The sequence below is a fragment of the Taurulus bubalis genome (assembly GCF_910589615.1).
Source record: "Taurulus bubalis genome assembly, chromosome: 7".
NCBI classification, from domain to species: Eukaryota; Metazoa; Chordata; class Actinopteri; order Perciformes; family Cottidae; genus Taurulus; species Taurulus bubalis.
In genome coordinates this window covers 21,090,806-21,117,848 of record NC_136595.1, presented here as the reverse complement: position 1 = coordinate 21,117,848, position 27,043 = coordinate 21,090,806, and the positions used below count along the sequence as shown (strand labels likewise).

At 41.9% G+C, this 27,043-nt stretch overlaps 1 protein-coding gene across 8 annotated transcripts; it reads right to left on the bottom strand.

Annotated features, from left to right (window-relative positions):
- Positions 1-3,158: 3,158 nt before the first annotated feature.
- On the bottom strand, positions 3,159-26,611 carry ap3d1 (adaptor related protein complex 3 subunit delta 1; the record flags this gene model as incomplete). 8 transcript variants are annotated; one of them, XM_079221184.1, is made up of 35 exons in its annotated part: positions 3,159-3,254; positions 3,388-3,467; positions 3,768-3,889; positions 4,264-4,349; positions 4,748-4,836; positions 5,019-5,208; positions 5,542-5,562; positions 6,124-6,171; positions 6,496-6,657; positions 6,903-7,019; positions 8,776-8,829; positions 9,275-9,418; positions 9,621-9,792; positions 11,031-11,054; positions 11,388-11,461; positions 12,533-12,732; positions 13,281-13,356; positions 13,489-13,560; positions 14,639-14,780; positions 14,990-15,135; positions 15,304-15,535; positions 16,264-16,494; positions 16,604-16,752; positions 17,278-17,423; positions 19,748-19,796; positions 20,210-20,259; positions 20,433-20,482; positions 20,585-20,658; positions 21,123-21,262; positions 21,913-22,042; positions 22,241-22,348; positions 22,450-22,530; positions 23,225-23,305; positions 24,114-24,209; positions 26,516-26,611. In XM_079221184.1, 35 exons carry the CDS (start codon positions 26,609-26,611, stop codon positions 3,159-3,161), a joined length of 3,828 nt encoding a protein of 1,275 aa, XP_079077310.1. The 8 variants fall into 8 exon arrangements, with proteins under 8 accessions (XP_079077310.1, XP_079077311.1, XP_079077314.1 ...); XM_079221185.1 differs by having other exon boundaries at positions 6,496-6,651; XM_079221188.1 differs by having other exon boundaries at positions 6,496-6,651; positions 6,903-7,013.
- Between the last annotated feature and the right edge of the window lie 432 nt (positions 26,612-27,043).

The window sequence follows — 27,043 nt, the reverse complement described above, 5'->3', positions numbered from 1 at the left end:
GGAAAACCGGGAAACCTGTCGCGGTTAGCTTGGCAATGATGCTAACGAAAGCTAGCATGACTCCTCTTTCGGGTGTGTTGCTTTCGCACATAAAACGGATTGAGCGACGTTTGCGTTAAAATAAACCAGCTCTAGGTGAACTATAACACCAAAACCCCGCGGCTTTGTAAGATGAACTTTACTAAACTCAGTTGTGAGTCAGTAAAGAGCTCGATTACTTCTGTCGTACAAAGCTGTCTGGGAATCGAAGTTCAAAGCAATACGTTTAGCTCAAGTGTTTAACGTTATCTGTCAAACACAGACTGTAAAAATAGGTATATAAAATACCATAACTTCCCCTCATTGTGTTAGGCATCTGTTCACAAAGAATATTTAAACATTTTGGCATGAGTGGGTGTTTATTCGTTCACTCTATGTAACACAATAAAATAAAGACTACAGCAGCTTCGTACAGCATTTATTTTTTCAATTTGGGTTGACTTTCCTTAAAGGGAATGTAGTTAATGTATGTTGTCCCCTTTAAAACATTTTACATTGTACAGCTTGATAATGAAATATGGAGAAATAAACAGACAGAACCTTCCACAGCCAGAGTCATACGAGAGTATATACTTCAATGTCACAAGCCAAACTTGGGTAAAATAACTCACTACAACTGAACCAATAAGAGCATTAAGACAACATGGGTTGCCTCTCAGTACACCGCTTCATGTGACCTGTTATACTCTTGCCCTCAGTGTCATGACACCAAATATAACCCCCCTTCCTTCCCCCGTGTTTAATAATTTAAAACATTCAACAATATCAATTATTTTTAATCGTCTGAACTTAGAATAGATAAAAACACAATACCATCAAAAATAGAGAATGGTCAATGAACTTCATTTAAAAAAACAAAACTATAAAGAAAAAAGGACAAAAATGGAATGACATGGTTTTCTTTGTGTAAGCAAGTCAATGGAACAGAAAAAAAAGGAAATAAAAAAAGTGTACATTCCTAATCATGCAATATACAAATTTTAATCAAATATTATGCACAATAAAATGATCAGAATCAGGACAATGTATGATTAGGGGAGTTGTTTTCTCTTTTATCAGTTGTTTTCAGGAACAGGGAATACATACATACTTATTTTCTATTGACATTCCTGAAATACAGCTGATCACTTCTGTATTCAGACTATTACAGGACAGAATATCTTGTTGAATGGCTGACCTGATCTTCAGGTCACCGACATCATTATCAGAGTAGTTATCTACAATAGCAGACAGATATGAAGAGGGCCTTACCAGTATATATGATCAGAGACGCTACCGAGTCAGTTTTTATCTTGCTACTACAAGGTTAAGTCGTGCTGGACCGGGTAGTGACCTCAGACATGAATGACAGAAACTAAAAACATCAAGTACCTCAGAGTTTTCAAAGAGGAGGCCATTTCTTCTGAAAGAAATGGCCATTCATGTTCATTGTAACGTGTCAATGTACAATAAAGTGGCAAGGCAGTTTCTGAAGGGGAAAGAAACATTGGGGTTCATTAGGGTACACGCCAGGTGGTGTCAGCCAACCCGCATGCAGCTACTGTGATGCAAACGTCAAAGTGGCACAGGCCTAAATGTCTCGCACGATTTCACGTGAAGACAAAGACAAAACTGCACTTTGTTCACAGAATGGACGCTTCCTTACATTGGAAGCTACGCTGCCTAATACTGATTGAAAGATAACCTAAAACCACTTCATGCTCTCTGCTCACAGCGAGCATAACTTGCAAACTGAATGTGTCCAAATTTAAGATTGTGTAACTTTGTTGGCCAGCCACATTTTCTCGAGAAAAGAGGCAGGACAGTGATGTAACATGGGCAGCTCTCTTCATGCCAGATTACATTGTCACGAATTTAACCATGTGGTGACACAAATGAGGATCCTCAGCACCATAGCAGTTTCATAGAAATAACAGTATCCTTCTGTGTATTACAGTAATATAATATCTTCTATACAACTAACCGAAACCATCTGTGAGTTGAAGAGGAGGCCGATAATGGTGACACAGCAAACTGTCCTGGGATGAAATATCACATTACACTTCTGCTCTGGAGTTTCATTCAAATATTTGTATACTCTCCTGCCTTCCAATTAATCTTTGATGTGTGAAAGGAATGATATGTTGCAAGGTCTGGGTGGTGGTGGTGTGTGGGGAGGGCTCTCCAAGACTCATGAAGCGCTGGAGTAGGTCAGAGCGCACAGCTAAGGCACAGAGCAAAACCACCGATCTACTGCGCAAATCACCGAACCAACACTAGCAGATCTGCTCTGAGCCAAAAGGCAAGTGGGGCAACGGCTCTGACAGAGGTTTAAATCCCATACCATATATGTCGCTGTGGTTTCCTCTCTGCACTATTCCTACTGCAGTTGCTAACTGTGAGCAGGTGAGAGTCCCCATTTTCCCCAGCTAGGACCAGTCTAAGAGAAAGTCAGTCACACATTTTTTTCCCCAGGCCTACAAAGCCGAGCAGCACACACGCACACACTGATTTAGTGGGCAGAAATGATTTCCTCTGATGTTTAGGGGCGACACGAAGGCGCAGACAGGTTTCAGACAAAACAACAACATAAACCAAAAAAAAGCCAAAGACAAAACAAACCTTCAAAACAGTAAAATCACAATTCAACCATCAAGAGCAAAATTCCAGTTGTCAACATTACATTACATGACTGTCACAGACTGAATTGCGGACAAAGTGGAGAGCGGAGGTACATGGGAGAGAGCAGAGGATGCAGGGCACCCAGAAACAGGAGCAGATTATAGAGTCAGAGTCGGGGGAAGAACAGGGTGGCTATTGGAGTTCGGAAAAAAAAAAACAGACGTGAAGATGAAAGTGCTTTGCAGAGAAGACGGCGCATGTACACAGCGAGTCTGTAAAACAACATCAAGTGTCGGGGAGTGACCACAGAGCTCAGAGTGCAGCGGAATAACAGAGTGTGGGACACTGAAGAAGAAGGAGGAGGTAAGGGGATAGAAATCTTGCGAATCTGAGGACTAATAAATAGGGCAATACTGGAAGTGCCAGTCGCAGTGTTTCGTAACATGATTATGTTGTGTTTCAGCGAGGGAGGAGGTGGCATGGAGGGGTCAGGGGCACCCTGGGGCTGTCGGACACAATCAGCACTGAGAGAAGGTCTGCTTGATCTCATCCAGCACATTCCCAAGCAGCGTCGGCTCGTCACATTTAGCGTCAATGGTCACTGTCTGAGCAGACTGGGAATAAGAGGGAAGGAGAGAGAGGGAGGAAGTCAAGCTCACAATGTGAAAGTCCACTTTTTTTGAAAAACATAATAATTGGGTATTAAAAATGTCAATTTCAGAGGATAAGTTGAATTGATTCACTCACAGTTTTGACCAGCAGACAGACATGGTGACCCTGGATAGACCTGCTGTACATGGAGGCACAGGAGTCGACCCTCTCCACAACTAATCCAACAAGAACACAAGTGTCAAAAACACAAACAACTGCAAGTAATCGTATGATCTGATTCTCTTCATGTTTCTTTACCACAAGGGGTTTACTAGATGAGCACAATCGCATACTGCAAGTTAAGTTTACCAACACAGAAACATGTTAAACACTTTCCTATCATGGTCATAACATACTGACAAACACTGTATTGATGATTTCTAGAAGTGGAACACTAAATTCATCTGGTACGTTTATGTTTTAGGGAAAGTCTTTCACTTGAGACAAATAACATGTGGCCTGGTGTGTATATGTACCAGAAAAATGGTGGTGGAAGCAGATCCTGGCCAGTAGGTGGTGGAAGGGCATGTTGACTCCCTCCAGTTTGACAGAGCTGCACTTCAGGTCGCCCGACTCAAGCAGCTTTGCAAACGCATCACTGGCCAAACAAAACATACGAAACTCCATTTGCAATTTCTCCTCCACGAAAACATGACAAAGAACTAAGACAACTCAGAAACTAATAACCAAACAGTTATTGGATTTACTGCGGGTATTCATGGTGCCCAGACGATAGGTTTGAAAGGTTTCCCACTGATTTTTACTCTGGTGCCACCGTCAATCACACATTTCCAATTTTACACAGAAAATATTGTGCAGATTGACATGAAATTGACTGAACCTGTTCCTGCTGCCCAGAGGATAACCCGATTAGATTACGAAATAATAATGTAATGTGTAGATTTAACCCCTCCATAATCTGGGTTTTAATGAGAAAAATGTGTAACATGTAATGTGAAACATAACACATACCTGTAGCAAGGAGTAGTGATTAGGTAGGATGAGCAGGTAAAGTGCAGTTTGAAGTCCAGTTTCTCGTGAGTGGAGGAGTCCTCACTCTGTGGGAACACAATAACAGATAATCGTAACTGGGCACTTGAACAAGTCTCTTTTGGCCTGTGGGACCGGTAGAGACATCGAGCAGGTTAGGATTCCTTGTCCTGCTTAAACACGCAGCTTCTGTACGACTACACCTCCCTGATGGAGCCTAAATGTTTTGGACATGAGTGGAATCGACAATTACTTTTACAAATCTAACTCCGCAATATGCACAGCTCCTATTTATGTTTGGCATGGTAGCGGCAAAAGTAAATTAAAATAAGAAATTGATAATATCAGAGCTTTAAAAATATCTTAACACTTTACAGAAGCTATGATTGATGTTATATAACACAAATTATGTTTTTGCGAGTAGATCTTTTGCCATTTGTGTGTGTGTGTGTGTTTTCCTTCAGACCTTTTCGATGAAGGTGAGGGTTCCCTTCAGTTTCTGTGACATTACGATGCTCTGCACAGTGAAGACAAACCGCGCCTCATTGGACACCCCTGAGGAGAAACGTTCACGGCTAAGTAATCAGACTAAAAAAAACATCCCAAAGTGATGTACACACAACTTTAGAACACAATGACTCCATAAAATACATACATTGGTATGTTGTGCATGAGTATATTTTAGGGAAATCAACTGCCAACAACTAAAGTGAACATTTTGCATTTAAATCACTGACCAGGTGGAAGTTGGAAGGGGACGGTGAGGCCATCATGTGGACCCGACCCCTCTGGCCTCTGCAGCTTTGAGTTGAGAGAGTCCAGGACGTTGAACTCCATGGATTTGAGGAAGTTGTCACACTTGTTTTCAAATATAATAGATACGACCACCTGACTGCCATCCTGCAGGTTTCCTTGGATGTCATTTTCCTTTGTGGGAGAAAAAGTAATTTCTTTTAATTTAATCATCAAATAATGTGCATGGGGAATGCCGGTTCAAAACACAAGCCGTCCTTGTAATTCACTGAGCGATGATTATTTTGAATAGACACAGTAAACATCTTGATTCATAAACCCAACACCAAAGCACACGTTGCAGTTTCCAAGAAACCAGTCAGACAGAGCACAAGGACAAAATCACTCAGAAACGGTCACATAGTCAGCTGTAGAAGTTAGTCCATGAAGAGCATCAAGAACAGAGAGAAACACATCTAGAAAAGGGTTTTAAGAACATTCTGTCACTGACAGAATTTTAACTAGTACCTGATTGACATCCTCCATCATCTTTGAATAGAGGGAGAGAAAAGGAGAGGATCTGCATACATTCTTTTTATTTTTTAAATACTGCTACTGTTGTCTTGGATACTTTTCACATAATAAAAAACAGCCTAACCATGCACATTAGCACGATCGTTTCAATATTCGTTTACTCAGGACGGTTAGAATGTGTTCAATGTCCAGGGAAAAATGCAGGATTTTCCACAATCTGGATCTTAGTATTCGTAATGACATTTTACTTATTCATTTTATTGCAGTGATATGCAGCGTCACATCAAGACGACACAACAACAGAGCCGATTGAGGGCAAATATCATAAGGTCCATCAGATGATCATATACGTTTATACATATGTACACAAACAACAACTATTCCCACCAACAAAATCTGATGATGGAAACAGCCCTGTCATAGGAGCATCAATACAGCTTGAGATAGTGAACCAAACTATATATTGGAGCCAAATAGTGAACAAAACTAATTAGGATGATTAGTGAAAAACTGCAATTTTTTCCCCGAGCCCAGTGGTACAAGCCCCTCCTTCAGAAGCATCTCGCCATCACTCACCATCTTGATGTAAGAGTTCTCAGCCAGCAGGCAGTAATTGGACATGGGCTGAAAGGAGAGAGGAGCTCAGGTCAGATCAGGCATTCTCTGTCACTCTGTATGCTAACTAAGCAACAGGAGCTGGTGTGCGTGTGCGTGTGTCTCAGTCAGGTGGTTCGAACAGTGGAGGCAAGAGGCACATATCAAAATGATGATAAATAATACTGCCTAAATGCAGCATCAGTTTATTGGCGTCTTTGAAGTCAGTGACATGTGACTCCTTTTTCCCCACCTCAATACCCAGAATAAAAAGATTATATGTCGACTGTGTTGAATGTTTTCATTCACACTTAACTCAGGTGAGGCTGTGAAACTCTGATGACAAACACTCACCGGTAGAGGCTCTTCCTCTTCCACGGTGCCATTCTGCACCGACTCCTCGCCACCTCCATCACTGTGGTGGTGATGGTGATGATGCTTCTTCTTCTTTTTCTTCTCCTTCTCCTCCTTCTCCTTTTTCTGCTTCTTCTTCTTGTGTTTGGAGGATTTCTTATCCTTGAGAATCCCCACAAGGAAGACGGTAACTGTTTATCAGATATTCTGGTAATGAAACATGGTTACTGGTCGAAATATTCTTCCAGAGATCACATAAGAGCTGCCATGTCTGTGGCACATCATTTACACAAACGTGTGAGAATAAGAGATGCCAATGTGCGGCATACTGTCAGGTCATTGTGAATCTCGAGCACCACAGTCAAACTTTCTACTTCGCAATTATCGCATCATCATTGGGGACTCACAGTCTCCTCCGGCTCGGTGTCTTTTGGCTCATCAGGCTCGGAGTCTGGTGCCGGGCCAGAGGCAGTCTCAGGCACGGGGGCTGCTTCTGCTGCTGCTAAAGGGGCTGCTTCCTTTTCCTGTTCACGTACGGACACACAGACACCACCACAAAAACACAGAGAGGCATTAGCAGTGAGCAACCACAGCATGTGACACATACAGCAGTGTTTGCCACATCTGTGCTGATAGAGGTTAAATGAAGTTAGGGAGTTCACTCATTCAGGAAAAAAAAGGTGTCATGATCAGCTGCAACGTACGAGCTCTGTGATACCACGACCCGATTTAGTAAACCCAGTGCCTCACATGCAAGACTACTAACCAGCCAAATGAGCGAATCCAGAAATGTGCCTGCCTGAGAAAAAACAAGTGTGTTATATCTGGAGATTGTGGCTTTTTTTTCTGTGCCGTTGGATGGACTGTACTAACCAGCCTAACTGCCGTACACAGATCTCTGATTTACAAGTTCCATATCTGCGGTTGGAAGCTCTCTATGGGTCCACCGTGACAACCAATAACAAAACAAGTCTTCCACTAAAGACATGTCGAGGCATGTCTTTAAAAGGGCAGCGGTTCTAGACCAGAAGTGTTTTCACTAAACGACTGACAGCTCACATGATTAAAAACAGAACTAAAGAAAGTTAAAATACTTGACATACCTGGTTTTCCCAAACAGCTACAGAGGAGAAGGTATGGACGGTACAATACTGTGTTAAATGGCACAAGCTATCTGGTACAGTTAAAGGAATAGTGTGACATTTTGGGAACTATGCTCATTCAAATTATTGCTCAAAGTATTGGTTTGTTTAATATGGAGGTGGAGCTAGCAGTCTGTTAGCTTAGCATAAAGACTGGAAACGAGGAACTAGCCAAGAGATAACAAATCCTTACAATTAAAAAAGTGATTTTCTTTTTGGATAAAAATGTCCTCCTGTGCCAATATGAAAAGTATATACGATACCATTATTTAATTTGTTTATGAATCATTAGATAAGAACAACTTAAAGATGTACTGGGAGGTAATCTCATAAAGAAAACAAAACGTATGTTTGTGAAAATTGTTGAGGTCTAACAAACATGTTGAATATTTTCGACATGAAGTGTTTACGTCAATGTTTACTAGCTAGCGTTGTTCTTCATCACTGCCTTGGTTGGCGCATCCTAAACCGCAGCCTAAAAAAGCTTCAACGCTACCTGACTTCTACGAATATTTGTAAATTATGTTTTCTGCCTCTGTGTGTGCTGTTTCAACACTCAAAAGGTCAAACAGAAACAAAGACGAGCACGACCCCACATGTGATCATGGCGTAAGCGGTCAAAGGACACATGTGGTGAAGCGGTGGCGACAGGAACAAGAGAAAAATGATTCCGAGCCACATTCCAGGGAACCTCAGACCTCCGCTCACTTGTCACTACCACCAACACAACAATAACGACATCTACTTTGACCTCAAGACCGGCACGACACCCAGCGAGCAAAACAAAAAGCTGAGGAAGAGAACCACTGGCAGTGTGAGGCAAATACACACATACTGTGCACACAGACACACACACAGACATGCTGGAAATACATAGGAAGGCTGGAGAATGAGAGAGGAAAGTGTTATGTGACCTGTGAAAGAGAGGAAGTTGTGTCAAAAAGGTGAGGGGCTGAAGATGTGAGAAAACAAACAAACTGATCCAAATCAAGAGACGGTAGAGAGATAACATATGGCAAAAAACATATGAAGGAGATCAATAAAACATAGTTATGAAAAAAGGAAAGTATAAACTGGAGAGATAAGGGGAGGAGAGAGGGGGAGAGAGAGAGAGGGGGGGGGGGGGGGGGGACTCAACCTGGGCGTTAGAGGGCACTGGAGCGTTTGAGAGCCAGAAATCCAGATCCGAAACCTAGAAGAGGGAGGGAGGAAGAGGAGTGCGAGGAGGTGAGAGGGGCGAGGGCCAAACAGGTTCAGTATCTTTCTACTATTCATGAAAATGGATACAGAGATTACACCGCTCTCTTTCATGAATAAATCAAGTATTTGGCGAGAGACTGCACAGTCTGCTACGAGGAAACTGATACTTGATCACTAAAGCTGATTGAAAGACAAGCTGGGAGGAAGCAATGGAAGTGTGGAGCCAATGAAAATGATCAAAGACATCGGTGTGCGTGTAACGCTTTAGCAGAAACCGTACACTATTTATAATGATATTCTTAAGCCATTTTTCATCATGAATTTGAGATCAGGTTCTTTAATTTAAAAATCGGAATTCTGGATCAAGTGAGATCTTAGATATAAACTCTGTTGCTAGGTTAGAAACGGCTTCGCTCCGCCCTTTTGTAAGAACATACCTCAGCAGCGTTGGAGGCGGGCGGTGCAGCCACCTCTCTGGTTTCTTCCGATTGGACCACAGGCTCATCTGCCTGACCCCCAAGCAGATCCTCCCCCTTTTCTTCACGTTTGTGTTTCTTCTTCTTCTTCTCATCTTTGCTCTTCTGCAAAAAAACAAACAAATAAATTCAGCTCTGTGTCACAACAAGGTTGAGAGCCACAACATTTGACTCATCGCGTCATAACGGTTGACAGGTCCTTGTTGTTTTCCCCCTCTCGCTCAGACTGCTCCATAAATATACATTCATGAAGCAGTTTCAACAGTGAGGCAGAATGAGGCGAGTGTGGTTTCCATTTCACACTCACCTTTCTATCCCCGTCTTTGTCCTTCTTCTTCTCTCTCTTTTCTTTGCTGCTCTTCTTCTTGGGCTCCTGTGAAGCGGGACTCTCTGCTTCGGCATCTTCAGCTGGACTTTTGAGAGCCTCTGCTGCACGATGCGACCTGACTGGCAGCTTCTTCTCACTGTCGGCAAGTGGCCTGGATGAACGACAATGCAGAGATACATATTTTGACTGTTTAGCTAAGGATTGATGATGAGATTGTGGTCCACCTGGAGTTGGTGCCATCATCTGGAAAATATGTAATACTGTATTTTCTGGTAGTGTTAGAAAGGCGGACAAGGCTGGTAGGGTGCAGAAATCGACTATATTCAGGCACATATTCTGCACTGTGCAGCAGCCAGGTCTCATTCAAAGCGTTGTGTTAAGCCGTTCGTCTGGCAGAGCTAGAAGCTCTAGCACTTCCGACAGTTCGAAACCACACCAATACATTCCTCCATATTGAACTAATAGGAGCCGACAAGTTTATTTCCCGGAGCTGGGACCTTTAAAGCAATAACCACATGCACTGCAGCCCTCTGCTGGTTATTCTCTATAAAGAAAAAAAGGCACACTGCTCTCTGTCTGGCTTCAGCCAGGTAATAATGCTTGTGCCTTTTTAGAAAGCTATTAAGACACATTCATTATTACATTATATAATCTTTCTAGAAATCACAAGCACAAACTTTACTCTTTTTCATTTCTTAGTCTTAAACATGAGTTTAACCTCATATACTATCAAAACAATTCTAAATGATGGACTGTAAATCATCGCATTGGTCTCAAGGCACACGTGCTTGTTATTTCCACCAAAAGGCAGGCTGGTGACAATTTGGAGGCATGGCAAGTCTGCCGAACTGAGGAAAGAATTATAGCACCTAACTCCTGGGGTCAGTTTCCTGAAAGCATATTGATGCTGATGTTGTTAAGTGCCAAAATGCTTTTAGTAGTCCGTTCCAGGAGGAAAGGTGGTAAAAGATTAAGTCCTGAGAAGATCAGCAGCAGCCAGTCCATGATCTTTGTTATATATGGAACAATGTCACTCTTATTGAAGATATACCTTCTTTTAGGACAATTCTTCTTGGAACCATGCAACAATTTGTTTAGAAATGATATGCTGCTGATATTATCAAGCTTATAAAAGTTCAAAAAAGAAGCAGGGTAAGAGAAAAGGGTTATAGATATTAGACTAGGTCAAGGCTACAATGAGCGATATCCAAAATACTGGGAAAGAGCAGCAAAAAAAAAAAAAGGAAGCAGGTACTGCAAACTACCTGGATAGATGGGACAGCTATGTTAGTGAGGGGAGCAAGACAGCTATTTAGACAGAGAGAGAAAGAAAGAGGGGCAGTCCATGTATAGTCGGCGCTCAGGTCCCGCAGCTGGGGCGCTACTCACCTGCGCGCAGCCATCTCCACCAAGCTGCCCACACAAAGAGGCAGTGATGGGTGTGTGTAGGCATAGAAAAGAGGAAGCAGAAAGCAGAATGCCATGAGAAGGAGTGAGAGGAGGGAAAGGGCAGAGTCACATCGCCTGTGACACTCCTGCCGGTAAGGTCAGGAAATAAATCAGACTGAGAAGATATCCAGATTTTTTTTTTTTTTTTTTTTTTTAAAGACATTCAAGATTCAAATTCAGTGATCCTCAGCTCTACGTTTGGTTGATTGGCTCAGTCAGATACGTAAATGATGGGTTTCATTTAAATTCACACAAGTCTGAGCGTAAGTAGAGTACATATACATTGTGTGGACTCACTTGTCCAGGTCGATGTCCAGGGCTTTGTGAGGGTCATTGGGATCTTTGTCATCGTCATCACTGGGTAAGGCATTCTGAAGCAACAAGAGGGTAAAAAAAGAAAAAGAAAAATCAATAAAACAGAGTTAATAACTTTCAAAGTAAATCTATAACCACAATACACTAAATGTGACACGATGTGTAGAGGTATTGACTTCCAGTCTCAGCTCTCTCAGAGCGGAGACCCCAAACGACCAAGTAAACAATTATGGTATTTACTTCTGACTGAGATTTATGTCCATATGCTAACAACCAAGAGAGGAAAACTGATGCATCATCTTTTTACATTAAATTCCAGTCTTCGGTAGAGCACAAATTACCTTTAATGTGTAATGTACATAACTACACTGAAATGAAATGTATTATAATTAGGGATGGGTATTGTTTGGGTTTTTTCCGATACCGGTGCCTAAAGCGATACTTTTTTATTTTTTCTTCAAATTGAACAATATTATTAACTGTTTTAAGTATACTATAGATATAAATAAATAAGTACATACAAAACACACTTCAAACTACAGCTTCAAACCTTTTAACTTCAAACTATAAAAATATATATTTAAAAAAAGAACAGACACCAGTCCAATCAGGTGGCCTGATGGGACCGTGTGCAACAGAACTCAGAAACTGTTGTTTGTTCCATCAAGCCAAGGACGGACGATCAAAAGCTCGTGCTCGTGTCTCCAGCGATCTGTGTGTGTGTGTGTGTGTGTGTGTGTGTGTGTGTGTGTGTGTGTGTGTGTGTGAGCGCTGGAAGCCCCGCCCCCTCGACCCCCGCTCTGCATGCAGACAGACAGAGAGCAGAGCAGCGAGTGTGCTCTGATCCGCGCTATTTCAATAATCGTTTTTAGCGTGCGGGCACCGCGCTACCTTTTTAGTATCTATATACCGTGCAACTTTACAGAGTAGTGTAAAAAAAAAAAAAGGATTTAAATCGGCTCAGGCACCGGAAGAAAGCACCGAAATCTGCGTTGCTTTTCGGTTGGTACCGGACGTGTAGGAACCGGTGCCATACTGGCCCCGGTTCTCGGTACCCAACCCTAATTATAACACTGTGTCTTGATGCCTTTATAAAACCGTCTGATATTTTCACAGCTCCATTGTACCTCTGGCATCTCCTCGGTAACAATGTCGACCATGTGCGCAGGCGTGATGTCCTCCTCGCTCTCAGGGCCAGAATCATGTTTCTTCCCTCGTCCGCTGCGCTTTTCTTTCCGCTTCTTCTTCTCCTTCTTCTTCTTCTCCACTCTCTCTTTCTGCCGACGCTCCTCCTCCAGTTTCACGTACTGGTCAGACATAGGCAGACCTGTGGGACAGGAGAGAGCTACATGTAATAAGTCATATTTAAATAATAAGACAAATATAAAAAGAAAAATACAGCAGAGAAGGAAAAGTAATGATGCCAGAAAAGTGAAGCTTCGCATGATGAAGTCAGGGAGGCGTCTTTTCTTATCAGCTGACTATGGGCGTTGCTCAGTACATGAACCAACCACATTTTGCCACAAACTCCTTAAACCAATCATAACGTTCGTGTCAAAACATTGAAACTGTTCTCCTCTCTGCTGCGTCACAGATTCGACCCGCCTCCCCTCCCTCTCCAGTCTCCATCACACTAGTGCCCAGTCCTGCTCCACATCCCATCAGTCAGATCATTGGCCAACTCTCTTCATCACCACCAGTGACACCGTGGGAAATGTTCCTGATCTAATCCCAGCATTTCTACGCCCTAAATATACTACGTCACGATGGGATCTGATCGCCAAAGACACTGCCAAATTATTGCTAATTCTAAATGAATTATAGCATGACGTCTAGCACGATGACAGTAAAATAATTTCGATATACGTGTCCTACCTGGGACTTTGAGAGGCACACTGAGGTCAATCTGCACAACTGGGATGTGCTCCACTCCTGGCGCCTCCTGGTACACCTACACAAAGAAGAAATGCATTTAAAACATGACTTGTCCAACTACAGGTATTCAACATCCTGTAATCATTGCTTATACAACAGACGGGATTCAACAGAGACGTGTGCAGTGAAAAGGACTGGGTAAGCACACCTTCTGAGAGGATGGGGAGGCCTTGATGTAGAATGGGTTGTTGGCTTGCTCCTGCTTTCTGACTTCTCTCCTCTGGGAAAAAATAAACAGTTCCATGAATGAATCAATGAAGGCCTGCCTTGATTCAGCATTAGAGGGAAACCACATGGGCAAACAGATTCAGAGTAGAACTCAGAGAAAGTCGATATTGTTTTGAAGATAAAGACTGCATTATCATGTCTGGACTCAAAAACACTAAATGCTGCTGCGATTAGTAGGCGTAATCAATGACGATGCTGAAAATGCTACGCCATCAGAATTTTAAAGCGATGGAGGGTTTTTTGTTTTTTGTAAGCTTTTGTCCTCTTAGCTTGTAAATGCAGTCATGTCACTTGTCTGCCTGCTACCTTAGAAATGACATTGAATAAGTAGTTGAAGGGAAATTTGGTAGATTTTCAACCGACTGAGAACATGTAGACGAGGGTCACCCGGTCTCCCTCCATGCCGCAGTGCCTGCAGCTGGCAGAGTTCTTGCTTAACTTTTTACCCTCTCTCTTACTGGGAATGTTGGTATTGCAATGGTAGAAAAGTTACAAATGTTTATTAAGTAAAAATATTAACTTTTAAGAGCAAAACTATTAATACCGCACAGTAAAAGTCCTAAATACAATTGTACTTCTGCCAAGAGTGAAGTAGAGGCAATATCAGCACCATGTACTTAAATTGAAGTCTGTTCAAGGCGGCGCTTTCAAGTCTATGATGCTGAACAGTTTAATGAACCATATTTTAATCACTCTTTTGTGAGCCAAACCTGAATTGGCAATTTTAACAAGAAACATTTCTCTGTCAGGTAAATGTAACAACGTTTTCCTCAGCTGAGTCTGTTGTAAACAGGATACAATTAGTTAGAATAGTAAAATAAGTAAATACTTTTCACATCGAAAATATAATAAATCTATCTGCTTTTCTATAGTTCCTTTTAGTTGGGCCATGGTTGCTTATCTTGGAGTAAAATCTGCCCCTGGGTTTTTTTCTCATGAACCAGACTGTAGGCCTATTTCACTGGTATTTCAGACTGTAAGTAGTAGATACTACTGCTGTACAAATGTACGTTTTATAGAACAATGTTGCTTGTTCAGCTCAACAAGGCTACAATCATCGACCAGCTCACCTTTGCCAGCTCTTTCTCGTCCACCTCTGTGTGACGGGCGCGGGAGTGTTTGGGCTCCTCCTTGGCAAAAATAGCCTTGGGTTGCTCGTCCTCAGACTCGCTCTCAGAAGGAGGCTCGTTGATCCAGGCATCCAAGTTCAGACTGCACAAACAAACAAACTTACTTAAACTTCACTGGTCAACACAGACAGACACATACATGTTGCTGGTGGACCACAATGGATGGTATGAACAAGTCCTATGGGTTTTACTACAAAAATATATGTGAAATACAGTCATGTCAAACTATGTAATAATGTGTTAATAACTGTTTTAATGTGTGTGGGTTCCTCATTTACTGAGCAAACTCACCCTTCAGGAACAGGCACTTTTTTCTGTGCTTTGGGGGCTACAGGGTTGAGTTCTCCAGCGAACAGAGCAATGACTTCCTCTGCTACTTCTACGTCCTTCTGTTGAAGTTTCTGGATGTATTTGACCAGCTGCAGGATGCAAGACGCCTGAGAACATGAGAGAGGGAGATTAGCAGACATTTATCAGTAATGCACCTAGTGGGCAACCTTTTGAGGTATACGATGCTAAATGTCAAAGGGCAAAAAGTAAGTATCTCTGTTATTGCTTTGGCAAAAGAAAACCAGTTGTGACTTCTATGCATGTCTCCATCTTACCCTCTCCTGCACCTCCAGGTTGGCGCTCTGGACAAACAGCGGCAGCCTGTCTATCATCAGCTGGCTGGTTTCCTGTGCTGCTGTGCCATCCGTGTTCCCCTCCTGGTTCTTCAGTACAGTGGCAAACAGCTTGGCTGCGTTCTGCACGTACACTGCCTGGATGTGGCCCGGTAGGGTGGCCACCTTTGGCCGCAGCATGGCCTCTAGCGTCTGCATCGGGTTCTCCAGGTGTCTAAGGAGAGGAGGTGGATTTAGAGAAAGGCCCATTTGAAAACTACATTTAATCACAATACTGATGCCATTTCCAGCACGATACTGAGATAATAACTTTTTTTCTTCATGAAATTGTTTTAATTGATCCTCTTAAAAAAAAAAAAAGTAATAATGAATGTGCTAAACAAAGCAGCTAATGGTTTGGAAATGCATCCATCAAATGAAATAATCTACACATCAAAAAGTACCATTATATTCCAGACATTATCTACAATGGGAACCCTTTAATATGTCATTTGAAACGGAAATTGTTTGTTACTTTTGAAAAGTAAAAAGAGAACACAAGTGTCACTGAGGCCAATTTGAAGACACAGATTAGCATTGCAGAGTGTTTGTGTCAATTTGCACACTTAGAGGAAAGAAACACAGCGGGAGGAAGCACAGTATCTGAACCAAGCTGTCAATCACCGCACCTGTGTCTACGGTGTATAGAAAAAAAATGTAAGTCGCTTTGGATAAAAGTGTCAGCTAAATTAAATGTAATAATCATCTCTCCCTATGGATTCATTGTTACAGGTCATGGAATACCTTAATTGTATCATAATACAGTCAGTCATACAGGCCTTTTTACGCATTTAAACTTCAGGTTTACCTTCCCTATTGTGGGAATCGCTCCCTTCTTATGTTCACATCTTGTTTTACTGCAGTCAGTGTAAGTGTGCATCCCAATGAGAGAAATCAACATACTCAGAGAATTCGCCACAGATCCAGGCCGCTGCGTACAACACCTCACAGATGCCCTTCCGCTGCACATTGCCCGTCATCAGGTGGGCGTTGTCCAGCAGAGTGGCCATCTGGGCCACGGCAAAGACCCGGATGGCTTTGACCCGAATAGCCACATCCAGCATCTGAGAGGCAATGAGTTGGCCGTGCCGTGTTCCCTCTAACCGGGTCAGCTCCACCAGGATGCTGATGTACCTGTCAAGCAGATATGAAGGGGCACGGTTGAAAATCTCGTCAAAGAGTAACGTCAAACAATATTCACAGAATATGAAAGTTAAGACAATGCTGGTGTGGAGCAACTGACCATTCAAAGTTGGTGATATACTGGTAGTTGCTCTGGCTGCAGATGTCTATGATCTTGGTGAGCAGCTCATCTCTGTAGGTGGTTCCCTCTGCTTTGTCCACATGCAGCATCAGCTTCTTTACAATCTCCATTAGGTTCTTTTTGGATACCTGGGAGAGCAACAAAACTCAGATTTAGGTGCAAAAATTGAAATCTTTCTGATTAATTCATTGTTTTACCGAGCCAGAGAAAGAGAAATAATCTCCTTAAAACAGCTTTAAAATGAAGGAAACAACTGACTGTAATATATTGTACAGAGAAGACATCACATATATTCTGTCATATAACATAAAATAATATCACACAGCCACTGGTATGTATTCAACACCTCCGACAGAAGTTTCTACACCACCCATTAGCTATTCTGGCCAGCAACTGTATCTTCCCCGGATTAACCTATCGTCAACCACTCAAGTAAACCAAGTCCTTTTATATAAACAGTGCACATGGCAGATGAACTCTGCAAATACTTCTGGTAAAGGAGGTAGTTTCCTGCCCTGCTAAGAATAAAAGGTAATTTTCTAACAGTTAAACTGAGATAATCTGGCTCTACAAAACAGAGTAAGAAACATGACCTAAACTGAGAATTGACTGAAAAACCTTGATGTGTAAAAACAAATGTCTTTGCTTCGTACCATGCCATAGAGCAGGTCCAGAGCTCTCAGGCGGATGGACTCGTCCTTGTCATCCAGACACTGGAGGATGAGGTCTTTATGAGACTGCACTGACTTGGGGTGGGTCTTTAGGATCTTTGACATGGCCAGCAGGCCCAGGTACTTCACTGCAAACACAAACATGAGATCAGCATATTTCAACACAGATGTACAGCACCCTTAGCTCACCACACCCTAGCAAATACAAATATTTACTTGTATTCTCTACATTAAAGTGGCAGTCTTAAAGATTTTCATTTAAATAAATGACTATCACAGAATGAGGAAAGAACAATGGCCTATGGCCTAGTGATTGTATTGACGGAAGTATTGCAATATTTATATATTGGCAGTATTACCAACTGGGTGTCCGTGGTGACAATCGTGGAAAAAGATGCTTTCACAAATTATTGCTATTGCAAACTAAACATCTCCTCCTGCTGCAGCCCTACTTTTAAAGCATTTAACTTGCAAAACACAAGTTATATTGTGAAGTAGTCACAGGACATGCAATGTGTTCGTCAGGGAGCTTGACATTCACGCCTAACTTTGATCAAAAATATTTACAAAACAAGAAAACTCACAATTATTTGCTAAAGTTCTTTGAGAGGAACTACTTTCACTTTCGCCGACTCATGGAGCAAAGTAAATATCAGATCGCAGTTGCTCACAGAGGGATTTAAAAAGGCCAATTATTGCCCGACTTATTTTCTTTTTTAAATCGACACGCTTGTTTTGCTGCCCTCTTCCATTCTGGGACCTGTAGTAATAAACCGCATCTACTGCTACAACCAGTAGATAGGATGTCACCAAATCAACCAGGACTGATATCTTGAGGATTGCCACTTCAATGATTACGTATTTTGTTATACATAGTATTTTTTTTAGAAACCTGACTATCCTTACTTGACTGTGACTGCAGTGAGAGAACCAATACAATACCTGGCGGTAGAACAAGTATTTTTTTGGAAATCCTTTGTTTCCAGAGGACAGAACTATTTTGAAACTGGACAACTTGTTAAAAAAATATTTCAGTTACTACTACTACTATTACTACTACTACTACTACTACTCCTCCTCCCTAAATCTAGTCACTCTGAAAGGCCCAACTTGCTGTACCTAGAAAATATCTAATATGTTAATATAATATGAAAGAAATATTGTTGTGTTATCTTACATTGAATAAACTATTTAAAAAAAAAAAAACATATGGAAATGACACAAACTAAATATCATAAAGGAAAGGAACACAAAACATTCAGAAATATGGAAAGGACACACAAACACACACGGTACAACACACACACTGGACACAGTAGTTTCGTTTTGCTTTATCCTGTCGAATCCATGGCAGCTTTTCCTACTCACCAAATGAAACACTAACAATTAAAAAGAAACTGCTGAATTACAGCCTTCTGTCTATCAACTGATTTGGCAAAGACAAATGCCTCTCAAGTTTTTGGATCAATAAGTGTGCGCATGTGATAGTGACCTTGGTGGTAAGGTGAGCCTCGTCAGTGCAGTGAATGCATTGCAGAAAGGACTGGGGACATGAACTCAGTGCAGCTGATGGCGAGGTTATAAAATGAGAGTCTGACAAAGCAAACAGTTCGAGGAATAAATCTATTGCATCTGGTGTTCGCAGCAACACACAATGCATCTAAAAACAGACACGCAAGGGCAACAGATTCTTCCCATTTTAGTTGACTGCAAAACAGCCAATGCATTTAGCACGACGTTGTCAACGGATCCTTCGTTCAGACATCTCAATTAAACTTAAGTGAGATATTTTTTTATATATATATATATATATATATATTATTTTTAAATAATGATGGACTTCCAACATGGCCTATTTCGTCTTTAATTGTGTAACTTTACCTCACTGATTCCATCAGCAAAATATCTTCAAAGTCTAGGGAAGAAGCTGTGATCTTGCACCTACTTAACCTAACAATGGATTTGAAAGTGCTATAGCTTCAGCAAACAAAAACCACAGGTTCAGTCTGCTCTATGAACATCGGAGGTCTCTAGTCTACTCCACACACAAAACTATCTATGCATGTATGGGTGTCCAGATAACTCGAATGGCTGGATACAGTATTCTCAGCAAGAGAGTGTATTTATAGAGCCATGCCTTACGTTTGAGAATAGCAGACTAGCAACTTGTATACCTTTTTAAAATCGAGGCAACAAACCGGGAAAAACATGCTGCAAGTTGTTCACTTTCTTTGTCGAACACAGGATTTGTGTGTGAAAGGGGGTATAGTGGCGTGACGGTAATGGTATTCCAAGCAGGTCCCTTAATTGAGAATGGAACTATCATAATGTTCGAGTTATCCAGAGTCAGGGGGTCTACATTGTTGGGGTCTAAGAGGGTGGACTGTTCCATAGTCAGAAACACGCAGACAATGAGAAAATGACACACTGCAGGCATTGACAGAGGGCTCACAGTTCTGGTCCGAGTCTTCGATCAGGATTCGCAGTTTCTGCACACAGAGCTGGAAATGGAGAAAAATAAAGAGAAAGAGAGAAAGAGAAAAGGAGGGGAGAAAAGGAGAGCCATTAACATCACTGATAACCTTTCAAAATCACTTTCAGTATGGTCATAGAAATCATAAAAGAGACAAACAAAAGTGGGAGAAATGCAGTTTATATTAAAAATGGTGCAAAATATGTTTCCCATGCATTACTGACGGTCACAACTGAAAGCCAGAAGAAAAACGGCTTCATGAGATCTGCTAGCCTGTCCTATAGTTGCTGTGGCTCTACTTGAAAACATGTTTAAACGGATAGACGAACAGAAAGAAACATGGTGAAAGCATGCGTTGTGGTTCAACTGGGTTGGAATCGGATATGATGATTATTTAAACACAGGAAGGTGCAGATGGAGGAGTGGACCTCAGAGGCTTACCTGGATACTAGCACTGTGGTTAGGCATCCCAGAGGACAAGGAAATCAACACTGTATGAGAGATAAAATAAGCAATTAGAGCTGAATGTGAACTAAACTATCTTTAGAAGAAAGAAGAAAAAAAAAGACGTGGATTTTAAAATGGACTGGAAATAGAGCAAAAGCACACAATAAATACATGAGACCACTACTTTGCACACATTGAATATTGAAAACGTACTGACCTGCAATCACAGTGTTGACACATTCATACAGCAGAGACATGGCAGAGGTACTGTGAGAGAGGAGGACAACATATTATTGATATACCCGTCAGATCAATATGCTTTTACGAACTGTGAAAAACGTTTATTATTAAAAAGGGATTTCTTCTCACCTGTGGATTAGGTTTGTCAGAGGTTCAATCAGCTTCTTTCCCAACCGTGGCTCAAGAGGTGTCAGCGCACCGAACTGTCAAACAAAGAGCGCCACGACACTGTAGATTATGTCTCACATAAGAATTTTAATTTTGGATCAACTTAAACTATCTTTTCATAATCACTGACAGATTGGAGGAGTTTTATTGTGCAATAATTTTCTAACAACTCCAAGAGAAGGGATGTGAACTTGTTATTTAAAAATTAAAAAAAAAAATAAAAAAAAAAAAAGGTGCTTCTGCTCACATAAATACAACTTGCTAAGCAATGCAACCTCTAATGCTGATGAAGGAACTAGTATCAATTCCTCTTTTATGATGGATTTATTCCTGTGTGATTGGTGCAATACTGCTACGGTCACACAAAACCATGGCTTGGTGGTGCACAGTATGTGTCTGTTTGTCCATGGTAATAAAGAGCATGGCAGCTTTTTAAGACCTCATGCAAGATTTCATCACCACTCCAGAAACTCAAGTTTCCTGTATCCTGTTGACTTACCAGCTTGATGATCTTAATGAGAACCCAGTTATTAGTAGAAGAGGTCATGAGTTTGAAGAAGAGCGGGGCCAGAGACAAGTAGTTTTTGGGATTTCTCCGAGCCAGCTCACAGATAACATTTACTGCTGCAGACTGGACACCTAAAGAGGAACAAAGATAATAAGAAAAGATGTAATCAGAATAAAAAAGGTAATGAACATCATTTATTTAACATAAGTAAAACAATGAACAATTTTAATTTGATGTGCTTATTGGGCTTAGGGTGAATAATGGCTACAAAACATGGTATAATATTGTAGCAGTATAACACAGGCAAAGAAAAAACGTTTTAATGTATAAAATAGACTCAGGAGCTTTTTGTCAAGTATAAATTATTTTTAATTTAAGTGGACATTTGTTTTGCTGTCATAAATGGTAAGAATGTTATAGTAGTAGTAGTAGTAAAGAAGGTACATTTGTTTTCACCTAACATCACATTTGAAATATACTTTTGACAGAAGTTGAAAGTAGCTGTTACAACAAAGCTCTTTCAGAATCTCAGACTAGTAAATATTGTCTCACTGATGGACAGTGCGACATCATAAAGTCAGATATATGCCCTGCGAGATGTTTTTGTCTGCAGAACAGAAATAGTCTGGTGAGTGGTTGAATATTCCCAGACAGCTGTGGCAGTAGCACAATGAGCCTTCCTCAATCTCATATTCTTAGTTGCTGAATAATTCACAGGGTTCAGGTGACAAAGCACAAGCTTCCTGCGTAACAGATGAATGCAGTGCGTCTGTCCTGATACCTGGGTCTGGGTCCTCCAGTTTCTCCTTGAGCCTGGGGAAAGCGGGCCGCAGGGACTCTGGGTACTTCAGAAACACCTTGTACATTATCAGCACCGCTTTCTTTCTGATGTAGGGTTTAGTGTGGGACATCTAGGGTGGGGGGAAAGTAAAGACAGCAGAAATGGTTGTGTTCAAACTAGAAAACGGAATAACGCCTCCTCTTGACTAAAAGTTCTGAGGTCAATAAAGACCAGGAGGAGTTAGCGAGGGAAACTGGAGCCAGAAAAGGAAAAGTAAAGAGCACAAGTACTTGCTGGTAAACCTCTTGAAATACTCTCCATGACTCACCAGCGTCATGATGTCATTGGCCAGGTCCCGAGCCAGGTCAGGGGTCACAAAACAAGAGAGGCCGGTGAGGGCTACACCTGTGTCATATTGGTTGGGACTGCTGAGATCCTGGGAGAGAAAACAAATAAAAAAATAGAAAGGAATAGTTTACCAGACAGAAAAGGTTGGGTGAGGGATATTCAGTGGGCCAGAGGAAGAACATCACTGACCTTTCGGATCTGATTGGTTGTCAGCATGATGACATCAGTGCTCTCGTGAAAGCACTGTGAGGCCGCCAGGTAGCCAATCCTCTGGAGGAAAAAACAAAAGCAGAAAGAATTACATACTGTGCTGCAATTCAACCACTCACTGAACCGCAGCGATTCACTTTTGAATATTGCCACCGCAACACATCATCAGGGAGAGGAAAGCGTGTTTTGCCACCGTTAGCGAGCTAACGTTCCCCGGGATTAAGTGAGGAACTGGATCAAACTTTTGAAATGTAAAAGTGATGTGGGAGACAACACCGCACCAGTAAGAGCTTCAATGTGGAAACATCATTTTGATTGTATCTATCGTTACAGCTAGCCGTGGTTTAAAAAAATATTCACAACCCGATTTATTTTGTTATTATTTATTTTGTCATGTTGTGTTTATTTCGCATTTTGATACATTTGGGAAGGTGGTCCTTCTTTTCCCAATCAGAAGTGGGCTTTTGATTACAAAAGGTGGAGAACATACTACTGTTGAGTGAATTTCAGTACATCTCCCTGCGATGCAATTATTGCAAACAGCAGTTCCATGGAGCGATACAGAAGTAGTACATTTGAGTATGTATGTGGAGAAATGAACTAAAATGGTACAGCAAAGGGCAGCTGGTGAGATGTATCCAATTTTCTGACACATCTACACGTGGGTGTACATCACAGTCATAGCATCGTGACCATTAATCCATTAAGTGACCAGGTTTAACGTTCTGCATTTCCAATACGTCCCGATTATTACCTTGTATGTGAACTTGGAGGAGCTCATGACTTCAACGATGTTGAAAGCGGCCCAGCTGACATCATAGCCCAGCATCTGAAGCTGTAACACAGAAAAGAAAGGAGACAGAGAGGGATGTGGGTGAGTAAGAGGAGGAGGGGGGATCTAAGCTGACGCAGAGGTGCACAGAGAGGCTAAATTATTTGAGCAGAAAGCTCTGAAAGTGGGCACAGATGCCAGTTGCAAAAAGCCATTTAAACCTAAATGTGGGTCTGAACTATTAATAGAATGAGTGCTTTCTTTTAAACAGAAATTGTACACTTTTGTGAACAAGTGCTGGCTACTAGCCATTAGGCTGTATACTGACTAATCGTCAGCTACAAAACAGTTGTACATGCGGTCTTGCACCTGCTTTATAAAAATGTATCAAGTGTTTTTTAACTTGTCACTTCTATTTGCCTCTGATGAAGCCTTGAGCCAAAACAATGGGCTTTGATTCAGCATGATGCTATTTGAAAATAAAAATAAAAAAAAGTCTATAAGCATCTTGTTTCTACAGTTATCATAACCAAACTAAATTTAACATTGTGCGCATGTTCAACACAAAATTTCACTTTAGAAAAGCATGAAACTGTGTGAGCCTACTGGAGGTTCAAAATTAAATATTTGCTCAAAACAAAATCTTCCCGAGCTAGCGTTTGAATAAACTTAAGACATAATCCGTAAATAACAATAGATGTTTTACTTGCTTAAAAGGTGAGAATACAAAACAGATACTTCTGAATCAAATCATATTTGTTTTGTTAGTTTTCGTATTTGTTAATAATGATGGTGTACTTCATTATGTGTATCAAGTAGAAGTGAAAGACAAAGAGTCAGTGATTCTGTGGAGGGTGCAGAGAGATCTTACGTAGGTGAGCTTGCATACGGCATTGGCTTTGACAGCGATGTTGTCCTGCTTGAGCTCCTGTTTGATTTCGTCGATGCATGTGGAGATGTACTTGGCCTGAGGGCAGACAAAGGAGAGGACAAACAACAGACACCAGATCAGATTAGGTGGAGTGATATCCGGAGCGGGCGACTGCTCCAAAGCACCAGGAACAAGATGGAAAATCCTGGTCTGTCTGTTGCTATCCAGACTTTATTTAGGTATTGTGCAGTATTGCGACTATAAGTTGTAAGACAAACTCAAATCATGAGTCATTGGTGTTAGATTTAAAGTTATGGCAGGTCTAAAGTCATCAAAATCATGACTTGGAGGGCAAGCTCAGTTAGACCTCTGAATAGAGCAGTGAATCAGTCATCTATTGTTGAGAGGAGCAACCTTGCAAAATAAAACACACACATATCGCTCTGTAGTGTGCGAGTGTGTGCTGGTCATGTGTGTGCAGTCATGAGACAGCATAGTGACAGGAGGAGGCAGGAAGGGGAAGGGGGGCTGAGCTCTGCTAATGCTGCTCCTGGAGAAACTGTGGCTAGCCAAGCTGGAGGAGGGATTCAACACAAGATCACCAGGCAGACACGCAGCACTTCTGCAGCACACTTGTCATCAATGAGCGATTCAGAACCCATTGAAATAACTGAAATAGTTGAAAAGACAATCTATCAGGCAGCAATGAAGCAATAAACAGACGACAAGTATAAATATACCTCAAATTCAATAACTAATCTCACAGAATTACACTTTAGACATCCTCACACCCTTCCTACAATATGTCAGCTGTTCCAAAGGCGTGGGAGAGAGAGAGTGAATGAATGAACCATACAAGGACTTAGCACACATGTGAAAAACAAACTGTGGGCTGCCCAGAAAAAGTCAACATACACTCAGACTTGCACACACACGCACTCACAGCGTATTAATATTTCAGCAAACTGTCCACTGTTGACTGGGCAACCATCACCTTATCTAGGCTACCTAGGTTAGGTTACAGCTGGTGAACCTCCCAGCTCATACACTGAATCAAGAGATCAAGCATTGGCTGCCTCGAGCAACAAGTGATCCGAGAGCTTGATTGACCAAAAATATTAAAAGACACAAATGTACATGAAATAATAGTCAAGAAAAATGTGTATATAGATGATTAGATCTGGTGGTTTTGCCTTAAAATGCTTGGAAATTGGTATTCGGGTGAGATGGTGAGCAGGACAAATCTGCCACGTAGAGAGCGGACTAAAATCCCCAAATCGCCCTCGGGTTAGACACACTACCTCTACATTTCACATCTTGTATACAGCTGGAAACAGGTGTGTACAGCACCGCAACTCTGTGCAACACCAACCCAGTAAACTGCCTTGTACCCTCACCCCATTATACCCTGAACTCCTCCAACTACCCCAGGGTTGGACAAAGCCAACAGAGCTCACAAGAAGAGCAGGCTGATTTGAGAGATTGAAACGTGGCTGCCCCCCAAAAACAGTGCCCTCTATCGGCCCCTCCCACCTTGATCCCACTTAGCCAGGTGCTGTGATGATCCTGTCGTCACCCACATCGCTGAGACAGGGGTGAGCTCACCTTCAATCACTGATGGGACGTTTCAAAACGACGTATTTCACGACTAACGAGTTTATAGAAAGATGCAACTTTATATAAATAACACTAAGGATGGTCGTATCTGCATGTTCAAGTATAAAGTGCAGAGAAATATAAGTTAGGCCTCTTTTACACTCTGAAGTGTGCGCATGTAGTTAGAGCATCACGTCATCCATTCAACAGTAGAGGGACTCTGGTGTCAACTCAAATACGTGAGAAATAATAACACCGACAGATTGAAGACCACTGGATGAGTCGGTCACTTCAGGCCAACAATTGATCAAAGTTAGCAATGGTTGCCTGCTGGTAGTAGTGTCCACAAGAGCAGTTACTCTCTGGTACCGGGAAATAATTCCGATGAATTGTGATAAGCTATCGAGCTGCTTTCCTCCAACTGTCTGACAGTCAGCTAGCTAGGTTTGCTAGCTGTCAGTAACAACTCTTCATTCATCCCTCCTCTTCGTTTAAAACAGTCCACGCAGCGTGACTACAAAGTAAGCAACCACGCGCACTCTTTAACGTGTCATTTAACAACGTTAAACGACCACTAGACGCGGGACACTACTGTGTTGTAGCGGCTGTTAGCTCGCCGGAGAGATGACTGAGCCGTCGTTAGCTGCCCAACGGAAACTCACCGAACGTTAGCTGTGAACGTGAGCTAGCTGGGCGGCGATAACGGTACTTTGTAATATTTGTCGAGTTAAATAAACACGGAACGGAAGGTTTCACATATTTCAGGTGACAGTGTTTGCTCGTTGTTGTTGTTTTGTTTTTCTTACCTCATCTTCCTTGTGGTTCCTTATGCCACGTACTAAATCCTGAAGGTTTTTATCGAACATCCGATCGATGCTCCCTTTGACAATCTTCAAAGCCATGTTCGCCTGCGACTTGTACCGCTTGAGTCCTGCGGGGCTGAAGCGCCTTCCAGAGGTCTAGTGGGTGCCGACCGACCCTCTAGACTGTCTCTCATCCACCCGGGTACCGTTATAGTGCAGAGGGGGGGTCTGCTGCTGTTTACCAAGCCCGGGCAGAGGAAGCTGAGGCCGGACGGGGCGTCCTGTGCTGTGCAGAGACGCTGGCAACGGATAAGTGTAGGAAATGGCTGACAAAATGGCGTCTTCAGTCAGCTGACTTGAGTATTATGCGAGACTCCCAGATGGGAATCAGAGGAATTAAAGGTCTAGTCCCCCAGCCCCGCCCCCAGTGCACAATAGCGAAATGTTTTATGACACCGCACGTTTGAAATAAAAAAATATATTAAATAACAAGAGAAATATTTGTTTTTGCTAATTCCTTAGAATATTGTC